A 15,848-nucleotide genomic window follows, 5' to 3' on the forward strand; every position below is an offset into this window, starting at 1 on the left:
AAATTTCCATCAGAGATTGGACAGATAGTTCTTGTTTCATTTTAGGGCAATCTCTCAGACAGTGTAAGATTATGTCAGTAACTGCTTATGATTAGGCAGAAAGACATTTGGCAGAGCTATTGGTCACTTAGTTAAGAAAGCAGTAAAATGCATATTTCAGCTAAGACCCCATATTCACAAAGAGCTGAAAGAGAATTGTGGGGTTGCCAAAAGTTTGACCAAGCCACCCCAAGAAATCATGCATATCAAAAACAGTTCGACTTTCTTTTTAAAGGTTAATGGTGTTAATGAAGCTCAATTTGCAAAAGATTACAATCAGAGAATCATAGAAACCTTAGTGTGTAGCAGACCATTTAGACCATCGAATCCACACCAGCCCTCTGAAGAGCATCCCACCCAGACCCTACTCTATTATTGTAATTCTGCATTTCCCATGGCTAAATCAGTTGGTCTGTACATCCCTGGACACTATAACTTTAGTAATCCATCTAATTTGTACACCGTTAGAATGTGGGAGGAAACCGGAGCGCCTGGTGGAAACGCATGCAGACAGAGGGAGAATGCGCAAACTTCAAACAGTCAGAGGTTTGAACTGAATCACTGAGCAACTGTGCCATCCTAATGGCCTGTTATAATCAAATGTCCTGTTACGCAATGCATTTTGCATTTCAATCTTTTAACATGTTCCTATTTATGCTTTTACTCTCTAAATGAATTCTGGATAACCCAAGATGGAGGATGGGAAAAATTTCTGGCTGTAAGAGCTGCTCCTTTTTTTGAGGTATTTTAGGTATTGGAGGTAATTTCCGTGAATTCCAGGAGTAGCAATAGCTGTTTTAATATGCTGGTGCATTGTTTTGGAACTTTGGGGGGAAAAAGAAGAGTCAAAACAGCAGCAGTTTTGGAGGGGGAGGGGGAGGGGGAGGGGGAGGGGGAGGGGGAGGGGGAGGGGGAGGGGGAGGGGGAGGGGGAGGGGGAGGGGGAGGGGGAGGGGGAGGGGGAGGGGGAGGGGGAGGGGGAGGGGGAGGGGGAGGGGGAGGGGGAGGGGGAGGGGGAGGGGGCCTGCACAGTTACCGCCTTTGCTGTTTGAATTTGTATATCACTGGACATCGGAGTGCATCCGGGAAAATTAAAAAACGGTGAAATTCACAACTAATCTTGGAGGAACTGTTGGGCGAAGTTCACAGCACAGAATCAGATAAGTTCATTGTTGTTTTAAGTCTGTCCAAGACAAAGGCCGTATGAGTGAGTACAGTGGGTTCTTTCTTGGTTATGTGTTTGTGGAGATAAGTCTCTTGGATTAAACTTAAAATATAAGCCATAGCTATTAATTTAACCTGGGCAGTGTTTGTAGAGGAATAAGACGGTGTTATTTTCTGGGTCTGTAGATTGTGAAGGAGCAAAAATGGCCTTTGCAGTAATATGTACTTCTTGTCAGATGTGGGAGTTTAAAGAGTGTTTAAGGGTTACTGCAGATTAGATCTGTTGTAAATGCTGTTGGATGAGAATCCTATCAGATCGAGTGGGTGGGTTGGAGAGACAGATAGAAGCGATGAGGAATTTTCAACAGCAACAGTATGTGATGGATGGCAGTTATAGGAAGGAAGGAAAGTCTCAGATGCAGTCACATAGATGGGTTAACTCCAGGAAGGGTAAGGGAGGTAGGCAGCTAGTGCAGGAGTCTTTTGTGGATATACCCATTTCAAACAGGTATGCTGTTTTGGAAAATGTAGGGGGTGATGGATTCTCAGGGGAACGTAGCACGAACAGCCAAGTTTTTGGTATTGAGACTGGCTCTAATGCAACAAGGGGTACGTCAGCTTCCAAGAGATCAATTGTGTTAGGGGATTCTGTAGTCCGAGGTACAGACAGACGTTTCTGTGGCCAGCAGAGAAAAAGCAGAATGGTGTGTTCTCTGGTGCCAGGATCAAGGATGTCTCAGAGAGGGTGCAGAATGTTCTCACGGGGAGAGGGGCCAGCAGGAGGTCATTGTCCACATTGGAACCAATGACACAGGAAGGGAAACGGTTGAGATTCTGAACGGAGATTACAGAGAGTTAGGCAGAAATTTAAAAAGGAGGTCCTCAAGGGTAGTAATATCTGGATTACTCCCAGTGCTATGAGCTAGTGAGGACAGGAATATGAGGATAGAGCAGATGAATGCATGGCTGAGGAGCTGGTGTATGGGAGAAGGATTCACATTTTGGACCATTGGAATCTCTTTTAGGTAGAAGTGACCTGCACAAGGACGGATTGCACCTAAATTGGAAGGGGACTAACATTCTGACAGGGAAATTTGCTAGAACTGCTTGGGAGGATTTAAACTAGAGAGGTGGGGGACCCAGGGAGATGGTGAGGAAAGAGATCAATCTGAGATGGGTACAGCTGAGAACAGAAGTGAGTCAAACAGTCAGGGCAGGCAGGGACAAGGTAGGACTAATAAATTAAACTGCATTTATTTCAATGCAAGGGGCCGAACAGGGAAGGCAGATGGACTCAGGGCATGGTTAGGAACATGGGACTGGGATATCATAGCAATTACAGAAACATGGCTCAGGGATGGGCAGGACAGGCAGCTTAAATGTTCCAGGATACAAATGTGACAGAAAGGATAGGAAGGGAGGCAAGAGAGGAGGGGGAAGTGGCATTTTTGATTCGGGATAACATTACAGCTGTGCTGAGGGAGGATATTCCCGGAAATACATCCAGGGAAGTTGTTTGGGTGGAACTGAGAAATAAGAAAGGGATGATCACCTTATTGGGATTGTATTATAGACCCCCTAATAGTCAGAGGGAAATTGAGAAACAAACTTGTAAGGAGATCTCAGCTATCTGTAAGAATAATAGGGTAGTTATGGTAGGGGATATTAACTTTCCAAACATCGCCATAGTGTTAAGGGTTTAGATGGAGAGGAATTTCTTAAGTGTGTACAAGACAATTTTCTGACTCAGTATGTGGATGTACCTGCCAGAGAAGGTGCAAAACATGACCTACTCTTGGGAAATAAGGCAGGGCAGGTGACTGAGGTGTCAGTGGGAGAGCACTTTGGGGCCAGAGACCATAATTCTATTCGTTTTAAAATAGTGATGGAAAAGGATAGACCAGATCTAAAAGTTGAAGTTCTAAATTGGAGAAAGACCAATTTTGACGGTATTAGGCAAGAACTTTCAAAAGCTGATTGGAGGTAGATGTTTACAGGTAAAGGGACGGCTAGGGAATGGGAAGCCTTCAGAAATGAGATAACAAGAATCCAGACAAAGTATATTCTTACCAGGGTGAAAGGGAAGGCTGGTAAGTATAGGGAATACTGGATGACTAAAGAAATAGAGGGTTTGGGTTAAGAAAAAGGATAGACAGGATAGACTGGGTGAATCCTTGGAAGAGTATAAAGGAAATAGTAGTATACATAAGAGGGAAATCAGGAGGGCAAAAAGGGGACATGATATAGCATTGGCAAGAATAGAATTAAGGAGAATCCAAAGGGCTTTTACAAATATATTAAGGACAAAAGGGTAACTAGGGAGAGAATAGAGCCCCTCAAAGATCAGCAAGGTGGCCTTTGTGTGGAGCCACAGAAAATGGGGAGAGATACTAAATGAATATTTTGCATCAGTATTTATTGTGAAAAAGGATGTGGAAGATATAGACTGTAGGGAAATAGATGGTCACACCTTGCAAAATGTCCATATTACAGAGGAGGAAGTGCTGATGTCTGGAAACAGTTAAAGGTGGATAGATCCCCTGGACCTGATCAGGTCTACCCAAGACCTCTGTGGGAAGCTAGAAAAGTGATTGCTGGGCCTCTTGCTGAAATATTTGTATCATCGATAGTCACAGGTGAGGTGCCACAAAACTGGAGGTTGGCAAACGTGGTGCCACTGTTCAAGAAGGGTGGTAAAGACAAGCCAGGAAACTATAGACCAGTGAGTCTGACCTCAGTGGTGGGCAAGTTATTGGAGGGAATCCTGAGGGGCAGGATGTACATGTATTTTGAAAGGCAACATGGCTGTGTGTGGGAAATCATGTCTCACAAACTTGATTGAATTTTTTGAAGTAACAAAGAATAATGGCAGAGCAGTAGATGTGATCTATATGGACTTCAGTAAGGCGTGCGACAAGATTCCCCATGGGAGACTGATTAGCAAGATAAGATCTCATGGAATCGAGGGATAACTAGCCACTTGGATACAGAACTGGCTCAAAGGTAGAAGACAGAGAGTGGTGGTGGATGGTGGATGGTGGTTTTCCAGACGGGAGGCCTGTGACCAGTGGAGTGCCACAAGGATTGGTGCTGGGCCCTCTACTTTTTGTCATTTACATAAATGATTTGGATGCAAACATAAGAGGTACAGTTAGTAAGTTTGCAGATGACACCAAAATTGGAGGTGTAGTGGACAGCAAAGAGGGTTACCTCAGATTACAACAGGATCTGGACCAGATGGGCCAATGGGATGAGAAGTAGTGGCAGATGGAGTTTAATTTACATAAATGTGAGGTGCTGCATTTTAGGAAAGCAAATCTTAGCAGGACTTGTACACTTAATGTTAAGGTCCGAGGGAGTGTTGCTGAACAAAGAGACCTTGGAGCGCAGGTTCATAGCTCCTTGAAAGTGGAGCCGCAGGCAGATAGGATAGTGAAGGCAACATTTGGTATGCTTTCCTTTATTGGTCAGAATATTGAGTACAGGAGTTGGGAGGTCATGTTGCGGTTGTACAGGACATTGGTTAGGCCACTGTTGGAATATTGCGTGCAATTCTGATCTCCTTCCTATCAGAAAGATATTGCGAAACTTGAAAGGATTCAGAAAAGATTTACCAAGAATTTGCCAGGGTTAGAGGATTTGAGCTACAGGGAGAGGCTGAACTGGCTGGGGCTGTTTTCCCTGGGGCGTCAGAGACTGAGGGGTGACCGTATAGAGGTTTACAAAATTCTGAGGGGCATGGATAGGATAAATAGACAGAGACTTTTCCCTTTGGTCGGGGAGTCCAGAACCAGAGGGCATTGGGTTAGGGTGAGGGGGGAAAGATATAAAAGAGACCTAAGGGTCAACCTTTTCACGCAGAGGGTCATACATGTATGGAATGAGCTGCCAGAGGATGTGGTGGAGGCTGGTACAATTGCAACATTTAAGAGGCATTTGGATGGGTATATGAATGGGAAGGGCTTGGAGGAATATGGGCCAGGTGCTGACAGGTGGGACTAGATTGGCTTGGGACAACTGGTCGGCTTGGACAGGTTGGACCGAAGGGTCTGTTTCCATGCTGTACACATCTATGACAAGGTGCATAACACCACATTAAGCCATAATAATGATCATACTGCCATCTAGATTCCTTCCAGCAAACCACATCGCTGTTTTGAAAGTTTGGACCAAACCTACAATATTAAAACTGCATTTGGAAAATTAATTTCCAACCTGGTGAAACATCTTCCTTCCTTCTTATTGTGTGATCCTTGGTGAATTTCACTCTCTGGTGGGCTTCAACGCATGTCTTACAGAGCCATTCAAGACATTCCACGCAAAATCCGCTGGCTTCTGCATTATCTTCACAGCTTGTGCACACCTGTAAGCCCAAAAATAACCAGTGGGTGGAATACTTTTCTTCAAATTATCCAAAAGACAAAGTACATTATTACAAAGCATTCACAAACCTACAAGCAACTTAAGTCAACCATGGTTTAAAACAATTGCTTAACTCTAAGAGGTTTGAATTGATAGAAGTACCTAGTGTGGTGACAAAACATCTGAAAACAAACCTTCCAGCTCAGCAAGCTAACTTACTTATCATCAAACTGAGTTACAATCTCCTCAAAAATCACTCAAAAAATACATATTTCAAGATGTACAGTTTTACAAGTTTTCAACTAAGTATCCTATGCATACAAATTCCATACCTCTCCACTGACACAGTAATGAGGAAGAGACGATTGTTTGAGTTGAATGGGCTCATTTGAACCATCCTGGACCAGTGTCCTGGCAAATTTCAAACAGGATTTCATTAAAGTAATTTGTTTGGAAGGGGTTCAACTGAAGGAATTTTCTTAAAAATCAAATAGAAATAAGAACAGAGGTACAGAGCAATGAAAAGGCAATGCCAGGAAGATGCAGAAAGTAAAAGAACAAAACAGAAATTAATAAGTAACATGGTAAAAATTGAGCTTAAGATTCTTTATCTGAACGCATACAGCATTTGTGACAGGATAAATGAGTTGAAGGCACAAACAAAATGAAAATGACTTGTTAGCTACCACAAAGGTGTGGCTGCAGGGTAACTAGGATTGGGAACTCAATATTTCATGGTATTCGATGTTCCAGAAAATTTGGCAAAAAGGAGTTGGGGCAACGTCACTAATAAAGAAAGGTATCAGTGCAATGGCGAGTAGTGATATAGGTGCAATAGATCATGATGTGGAAGCAAGTAATAACAAGGGAAAGAAGCTATGGGTGGGAATCACCTACAGATCCCAAAGAATTGCCTCACTATAAGACAAAGGCCTAAATTGCGAAACAATACAGGTCAATAAAAAGGGGGCAAGAATTGTCATGTGAGATTTTAATATGCATATTGATTGGAGAAATTAGATAATTATAATATGAAATATGAATTTGCAGAGAACATCAGGAATTGTTTCTTTGAGTATGTAGCACAAACTGTTGAAAACAAGCCACTTTAGATCTTATAATGAGGTAGGACTAAATTAATCTCGCAACTAAGGACCTCTACGGTGTAGAAATTATAACATGGTAGAATTTCATGTTCAGTTTGAGGGAGGGCAGCTTCAAATGCCAAAAGGGTCCTCAAACTACTTACGGGCAATTAAGAGATATAAAAAAAAAAGTGTTGTCTAAAGCAGACTGTGAAATAGTCGAATATAGGAATACATTAAACATATTTCATTAATACTTACCAAAAATTTAATCCGGTCAAAAAAGGAGTTGATAAGTATGAACTACCTGTGGTTAACAAAAGCAGTCGAGGAGAATACCAAATTTAAAAAACTATAGCATTCAAAGCAACAAAAATTAGAGATATACAACAGGATTATGAATGCTTTCCTTGTGTTTTAGGAACTAGCAGATGACTAAAAAGCTAACAAGACAGAGAAGCAGCATAAAAAACAGACAGCAAGCTTTCCATTTTATATGTATGAGAGAGCTTCTAAAGTCAGTGTGGGACCAATGGGACTGGGAAATTGATATTGGAGAACAGAAATGGCAATATTATGCATCGTTCTTCATGGTGGAGGACACTGTAACCATTCCAAAGATATCACATAAGCAAGGTGCTAATAGGCATCTTGCAACAGCTTCTACTATAGGAGTCAAAGCATTTGACTAACTAATAGCACTGAAGGCAAACACTTTCCCAGGACCTTATTACCTACATCCAAAGAAGTGACAAAAAAGTTACTGGTTCAAATATTCCCAAATTCACTCTATTCTGCGGGGGTTTCAACATCTTCAAAAGCTGCTAATGTAACATCACTGTTCAACAAGGGAGGTAGACACAAGGCAGGAAGCTATGAAAAGAAAAAAATGCTGGAGAAACTCATTACGTTTGGCAGCATCTGTGGTGATTTGACATTTCATGTCAGTTTTTATTTTTCAATTCTGCCAAGCAGTTGAGGCTGTTCAAATTTTTTTGGTTTATATTCCAGATTTATAATATTCCAGTATTTTGGTTTTCACTAGTAGGGTACTGTAAGCTAGTCGGCAAAACAAATCATTGAGAAAATGTTAGCATCCACTATTAAAGAAATAGCAGAACATTTTGAAAAACTTAATGCAATCGAAGTTAAAATGTTTCAGGACATGGAAGTCATGTTGCATAAATTTGCTGAGTTCTTTGAGAATATGATAAATAGAGTTGACAAAGAGGAGCTGTTAAATGTAGTGTGTTTGGATTTCAAGAAGGCATTTGAAAAGATGCCTTTTGAAAGGTTATTGCATGACACAGGAGCTCATTGCATTGGAGCCATATATTAATTGAGGATTTACTAAGACAGATGACAGTGTCAGGATTAATTTTTTTCATTTGGAAAGATAACTAGTGGAGCACCAAAAGGATCAGGCCAAGGGCCTTAATTATCTACTCTATCAATGACTTGGAGGATGGGGCAGAGTGTAATAGACCCAAATTTGCTGATATAAAAATCATAGGGAAGGCATGGTGTGATGAGAACATAAGGAATCTGCAAAGAGATATAGAAAGGTTGAATGAGTGGGAAAAAACTTGGCAAGTGCAGTTTAACATAGCGAAGTGAGAAGTCATGGTTTTATGATTAAATTTAAAGATAGTCTTATTTAAATGGAGAAAGAATCCAAAAATCTACAGAGGGGAATATTGTGGTGGACTGAGAAGTCAAAGTGTTGAAGAGAGCCAATGCCACTCCCAAAGTTTCCTCTTCTATAGTAGAATACTAGTTCTGGTATTTAATTTTTTACAAGGATGTCGCCAGGGCTGGAGGATCTGAGCTACAGGGAGAGGCTGAACAGGCTGGGGCCGTTTTCCATGGAGCATCGGAGATTGAAAGGTGACCTTAGAGGTTTACAAAATTATGAGGGGCACGGATAGGATAAATAGACAAAGTCTTTTCCCTGGGGTCGGGGAGTCCAGAACTAGAGGGCATAGGGTTTAGGGTGAGAGGGGAAAGATATAAAAGAGGCCTAAGGGGCAACTTTTTCACGCATAGGGTGGTACATGTATGGAATGAGCTGCCAGAGGATGTGGTGGAGGCTGGTACAATTGCAACATTTAAGAGGCATTTGGATGAGTATATGAATAGGAAGGGTTTGGAGGGATATGGGCCCGGTGTTGGCAGTGGGACTAAATTTGGCTGGGATATCTGGTCAGCATGGATGAGTTGGACCGAAGGGTCTGTTTCCATGCTGTACATCTCTATGACTCTGTGGCAGCAAATGGAATTGTGGCCTCTGTTACTGTGAAGCTGGAATTTAAAAATAGAAATATCTTGTTACAATCAGAGTAGCAGTGAGACCACACTTAAGTACTGCGTGCAGCTTTGGTCCCCATAATTAAGAAGGGTATGCTGGCATTGGTGATAGTTCAAAAGAGATTTTCAGCCCCTTCATTTCAGGGATGAAGGGGCTGAAAACCAAGAATGGTTAAATAGACTAAGCCTTTATTCATTAGAGTTTAGCAGAATGAGGAGTGATCTTATTGAAACATACAGAAGCCAGAGGGGGTTTGATAGGGCACATGATAAGATGCTCCCCTTAGCTGGGAATCTTAAACTAAAAGGGACATAGCTGCAGAATGAAGAGACATTCATTTAAAATTGAAACTGGAGAAGTGGGAGATGGCATGGGGCAGGGTGACACTAGACACACAAGATGGTCACTGAGCCATCAGTTGGCCACCTTGACATATAAATTAATCAATTGGGTTGTAGCCCCAGGCAGTATTTTAAGGCAGGTGGGGGAGAGAATACACATGAGTCCAGCCAACACCTCTTATAGGTGATATGGACTCAATATTAAGTGCTAATAGCTAGGCTACGGTAACCTTCCTTCTCAGGAAGAGCAATTAGCGCCCATTACTACAGCAATGGATTTCCATGCAGACATTGAAACTGACAAGGTCTACACTGAAACTGATAATGAGCAAGTGGAAATTAACAAAGGCTGCGCTGCAAGTGACAAAGACTGTATCGAAAATATCAATAATTTTGCACTGATTGCCATAAACAAACCATGTTACGAAGACAGTAATCTCATCACTGACCTATTGTATCATGAAATGCATAAAAGTTTCTTTAAATGTGCTCCGGGTCGAGAGAAAACTGTGGTGCTGGTGCCTTTCTCTCCCCGGAGCTCTGGTATTTCCTTGTGCAATAAACTTTCATTGAACCCAGTTTCTGATTCCAAGATTGGTATTTTTCCCCACAAAAATGGGAAGAATTTCTTCCTCAAAAGGTTAACGAATGCGAGAAATTCTCTACCCCAAGGAATTGTGGAGGCTAGGTCACAAAGTATTTAAGGAGGTGGGAGATAGATTTTTGAACTATCGAGCAATTGAGTATGACAAGTTGACACAAATGAAGACGAGACCTGGGCAGATAAGCCTAAGTTTTACAAAACAGGAGGGCAGGCTTGAGAAATCAAATGGCCTGCTCCTTTTTTCTTGTGTTATTTCCTCATGACTGGTGCTAGATTAAGAGTAGAATAAATCACACCTCTTAAAAATCTCTCTCATTAGAATGATCACTAAAATATCCAAATGACTCTTTTATGAAGCCTGTTGCCAATACTCTGAAAAGAAAGGAGTCATTTTACTAGAAGCCTTGCAGCCCATAAATTGACAGTCTCTGGTATAGTCCAATCAGCATATTAGATAATTTTTTAGAGGTACCTGGTAATCTTAAATAGCTCATGTTCTACTAACAATAGTCCTTTCATTGGCCTGAGACTGTTAACCTAAGTGTTGAACAAAAATGAAATGAACTTTCAACCACCTCAAGAAGCAGTCTGGAACATAGCCAAAGTACCAGCTTATTCTCATGCTAGATGAGAAACAATTAACATTATAGACCAGATACGGTCTTAAAATACGAATCACTCTCTCTTCTGAACATTCAATGCAAGTCTTCAGTGGCCCAAATGAAACATACATAATTCTTAAAAATAAATAATGCCGTAAAAAGGAGGCTATATAGAGCGGTAGTTGCAACAAATTCCCCTCAACAGGGATGAACCTCAAATTTATTGCATTTTCTCTGAGAAGGTAAAAGAAATGATATTGGGAGAGTATCTCAGACACTTTTTCACCTAACACAAAAGGACAAAGCAATATCACTCAATTTATATACTCCAATTTATGTACTTTCAGAAAGACATAGCACAAATGTTATTTCTCAAGTGAAAATTACAATTAAGATTCATTATAGTGAGATATTGCAAAGATCACGTCTTATCTGTATTTTTAAGTCGTGGAGCAAAGCAGTAAAAGAATGGTTTTAAAGACAAGGATTGCTGAAGGATTACTGAAATTTTTAAAAGTCTGACAATCATCACAAGTACTATTTACACAGCTACAGGTTCAACCAGTAATAGTAGAAACTGCAGAAAGACTGCAGCCAAGTGTACAAATGGAGATGCAACCTATAACAAGACAAATAACTGATGACAAACATCAAGAGTGGAGACTGGTTTCTTAGGTTGAACATCATGGGGGTTTGAACAAGTTAGGAGAAGCCTTCAGATCTCCAACAGTTTAGGAGTGGTGTCTGTTCTCTTTAGTAAAACCTACCTAAAGGGCTGAAAATAGCCAACTTCTACGTTCAGCAGTTGCAGTAAGTTTTTGTAATTAGTCAAGATCTTTTATAAGGGTTAACCATCACTGTGTACCTCCTGCAAACCAGTGAAAGCATCCAGAGAAGCAGCTTTCTGATCAGTACAAGAACCTCTCAGTAAATCTTGCAAACAACCACTGAACCACATCCCTAGGATTTCCCTTAGTCTGTAACAACCAATGTCTTGTTTCTATCAGTGCATGTGGTAATGGGGATTAGAGTTTTAGCTAGTATGACAAGTATTTAGCTCATATGACAATAATTCATAATTTCAGCTGAAACCTATTTACTTATAAGAATACTAACTCTTGCTAAGTACAGAAATCTGTTCCATGCTTTGTCAACCTGGTCTAAAGGACACAAATTGGGAAATTTTGCAAGCACTGATAAATCTTTTAATTTGGATGACGACTCCAGGCATAACACAGCTTGATTTCCAACATGCTACCCTAGTCAGACTGCTCATCGGGGACAAATCTGCAACTAATAGTAGTATTTGGGTGTAGTATTAGTAAGTAATATACATAAAGCAAAACACCCAGTTCTGTTCGAGTTCAGACATGGAATAACAAAGCATTTCCTGCAGGTGGCATAATTCTCCCTGGCTGTCACAGGAGAAATTTCAAAGCACAGATTCATTGACTTGGTGGGTAAATTTGAGATCACTTTCCTACCTCTTCCAGATAATGCGGAGATAACTGAGGTACTAGCATTGTATTTGAGTTTCGAAGAAATAAAAGGGGAGCAGGGGAGTGAAACATGCTAACCAGGTGATATTCAGTTACAGTTCAATTCGAAACTGGAGATGGAATTCCAAAGGGGAGGAAAAGATAAGGAAAAATGGATGGCAAATGTAATTGCAAGGGCAGGAAACAGCAATGAGAAAACCAGAATCATAGTCTGAGAAAATTCATACAGGAGACTCAGATACTGTTACAGCCCTTGGTAGGGAGTACCCGGAGTCATAATTTGAAGGCAAGTAAGGACTTGCATAGGTTCTAGTAAAATTCGATAAGGAGGTGAATGCCTTCTTATCCTTTGAGAAAATGGATAGACAAATAAGGTGGGCAAGAGAGGATTGGACACTGCTCATGAAGAATACGTTGACCAGAAAGTATAGGAAATGTCTGTCTCACTGTCAGAGCTGGTTTCTTGCGATTATGACACCTCAGAAAACTATATTGGCTATATACAAGTTAATACCTGTTGTATATAAGCAAAGGTTCAGGAATTTAAGCAAGCTAGGCAAAGCTACATTGATTTTAAAGAATGAAGTCACAGTCATTCAGCGCAGATAAGCCCTTTCAGCCCATTAAGTGCGCGCACTCAATAATTAGCACTAATGGGCTGCTAATTACAATTTCCTGCACCTGTTATGATGTGTTTTGTCAATGTTATAATATTTCAAGTGTTCAAAGACTTTTAAAAGTTTAAGGTTTTTGGCCTCTATTTTCTTCCCAAGCTGCGCATTCCAGATTCCCAACATTTTCAGAGTGAAAAAGTAATTTTTCTTAAATCCCTTCTGAATCTCCTCCCCCTTTACCTAAAACTTGTGATTGATCCCTCAACCAAGGAGAACAGCTGCTCCTCACTTACATTATCCATACCCTTCAGTCTGACACACCTCAATCATGTCTCCCCACCCAACCTTTAGCCTTGTCTGTTCTCGAAACAAAACAATCCAAGACTATCGAAACTCCCCTTATACCTCAATTGCTCCAACACAGGCAACATCCTTGTGAACCTCCTCTATAGCCCCTCTAGTGCTATCACATTCTTCCTGTAGTGAGGTGATCAGAACTGCAAATAGTAGACTAGCTATAGCCTAACGAATAGCTCTGTACAACATTATCTCCTAGCTCTAATACTCTCTGCCACAATTGATGAAAGCATCTCACATGCCTGTTGACTTCAGAAACCTGAGGGTAATTATTCCAAGATCCCTCTGTTCCTCTAAGCTAGAATGTCCTGCCATTCATTAAATACTCCATCATATTGTTGGTTCTTCCAAAGTGCATCACCTCACACTTGTCAGAATTAAATACCATCTTCTACTGCTCAGCCCACCTGACCAACCCATCTTACCTTCCTGCAACCTACAACCATCTTCTTCACTATTAACCACCCTATAAATCTTGGGGTGTCATCTTCCTTAACATTCTCATCTATATCATTTATGTATTTAACAAACAATAAGGTCCCATTACCGATCCTTGTGGTACACTGCTGGATACTGGCTTCCAGTCACTCAGACAGTCTTGCAGCACTACCCTTTGTGTCCTATTACTAAGCCAGTTCCTGATCCACCTCACCAAGTTTCTCAGTTCCATGTGCTTTAACCTTCTCAGTCTCCCGTATGGCACCCTATTAAAGGCTTTGCTAAAATCCATGTGAGCTACACCAAATGAACTTCTCTTGTCTACACGTTTTCATAAAATTCTAACAAATTTGTTCGGCATGACCTCCCTCTGCCATGCTGACAACCCAACCCATGCATTTCCAAGTTCATATTAACTCATCCTTCAGAATTTTTTCAGTTAGCTTCCCTATCACTGACACAAAGCTCACCAGTCGACAACTTTCTGGTTCATCTCTACCACTTTCTTGGAACCACATTAGCCAACATCCTGTTACTTCACCAATGAAATTAAAATGTTCCAGAGCCCCTGCAATTTCCTGCCTCAGCTCCCACAGCAGCCTGGGATGCAATTTATGTAGGCCAGGAGATCTGTCTGTTTTCAAGCCCAGTAGAGGCTCCCATGCCTCCACATTTCCTGTGTCAAACTATGCAAGTTCCACACAATCTCTTCTGAATTCCATACCTACATTCTCATTTCCAGAATGCAAAGACCAAAGATAAATATTCACTTAATACCCTTCCAAAATCCTTGGCTTTACACACAGATCGACCCCTTGGTCCCTAATTGGCCCTATTCTTTCTCTGGTTAACTTCTTCCCTTCAATGTATTAATCATCTTCAATGTAAAATTTTTAAAAATATTCCCAAACTGTCACTTATTGTGAAATTCGAAGAATCCTGAATTCCGAAAACCAGCTGGTCCCAAGCATCTTGGATAAAGCATTGTGCACCTGTACTAATAAAATGAACCGGTGTTGACCACCTCAAACTTTTCTAATCCTTTCAAAATGGCAAGTGATGCTAGAGAATTGGAGTAAGTGCACACTTGTTACAGGATGAGTAGTGGGGAAGAGAAACCATTTTCTCTATTTATAGAGTCATAGAGATGTACAGCATGGAAACAGATCCTTCGGTCCAACCCGTCCACACCGACCAGATATCCCAACCCAAGTCTAGTCCCACCTGCCAGTACCTGGCCCAAATCCCTCCAAACCCTTCCTATTCATATACTCATCCAAATTCTTCTTAAATGTTGCAATTGTACCAGCCTCCACCACATCCTCTGGCAGCTCATTCCATACACGTACCACCCTCTGTGTGAAAAAGTTGCCGCTTAGGTCTCTTTTATATCTTTCCCCTCTCACCCTAAACCCTATGCCCTCTAGTTCTGGACTCCCAGACCCCAGGGAAAAGACTTTGTCTATTTATCCTATCCGTGCCCCTCATAATTTTGTAAACCTCTATAAGGTCACTTTTCAATCTCCGACGCTCCAGGGAAAACGGCCCCAGCCTGTTCAGCTTCTCCCTGTAGCTCAGATCCTCCAGCCCTGGCAACAGCCTTGTAAAAAATTAAATACCAGAACTAGTACTCTACTATAGAAGAGGAAACTTTGGGAGTGGCGTTGGCTCTCTTCAACACTTTGACTTCTCAGTCCACCACAATAACAAGGAGACATAATTCATGCTGACCATAATCCACTGGCCTTCAGTGAAGTTTAAAACATGGAGAAACTTTGCATATGGAGCAGTTTGCTGTAGCCACATAATGCAGATTATCACATTGTTAGAAAAGATAATATAACAATCTACATATTGCAACAGTGTACATTCTGGACAAAGTTAAGATTTAAGAAGTGCTAAGTTTGTATAAGGGATAAGGAAAAAAAAATGGATGCAAGTCTTGTTTTTCTTTGGTTTGTACATCATTTTTTTTTAGATTAGATTACCTACAGTGTGGAAACAGGCCCTTCGGCCCAACAAGTCCACACTGCCCCGCCGAAGCGTAACCCACCCATACCCCTACATCTACATCTAGATCTACATCTACCCCTTACCTAACACTACGGGCAATTTACCCTGGCCAATTCACCTGACCTGCACATCTTTGGACTGTGGGAGGAAACCGGAGCACCCGGAGGAAACCCACGCAGACACGGGGAGAACGTGCAAACTCCACACAGTCAGTCGCCTGAGGCGGGAATTGAACCCGGGTCTCCGGCGCTGTGAGGCAGCAGTGCTAACCACTGTGCCACCGTGCCGCCCACAAAATGTTTTTTCTTCCAAAAAACATTTTTGAAATGATATTTCATTTTTAAAATGCTGGAAGCATGTAAAGAATATGTATTTTCATTTTTTTCTGCATTTCTAATTGTGGACAGAAATAGGGCGAGTACC

General features: G+C 41.3%; 1 protein-coding gene across 2 annotated transcripts in view; it reads right to left on the reverse strand.

Moving 5' to 3' along the window:
• Positions 1 to 15,848, reverse strand: part of trim33 (tripartite motif containing 33) — a 144,120-nt gene that overhangs the window by 79,471 nt on the left and 48,801 nt on the right. For both annotated transcript variants that reach the window (XM_072563377.1, XM_072563376.1), the window contains exon 3: positions 5,418 to 5,565. In XM_072563377.1, the coding sequence (XP_072419478.1) occupies positions 5,418 to 5,565 (148 nt within the window). The remainder of the gene's footprint in view (positions 1 to 5,417; positions 5,566 to 15,848) is intronic.

Source organism: Chiloscyllium punctatum, chromosome 45 (assembly GCF_047496795.1).
Source record: "Chiloscyllium punctatum isolate Juve2018m chromosome 45, sChiPun1.3, whole genome shotgun sequence".
In the NCBI taxonomy this organism is placed as follows: Eukaryota; Metazoa; Chordata; class Chondrichthyes; order Orectolobiformes; family Hemiscylliidae; genus Chiloscyllium; species Chiloscyllium punctatum.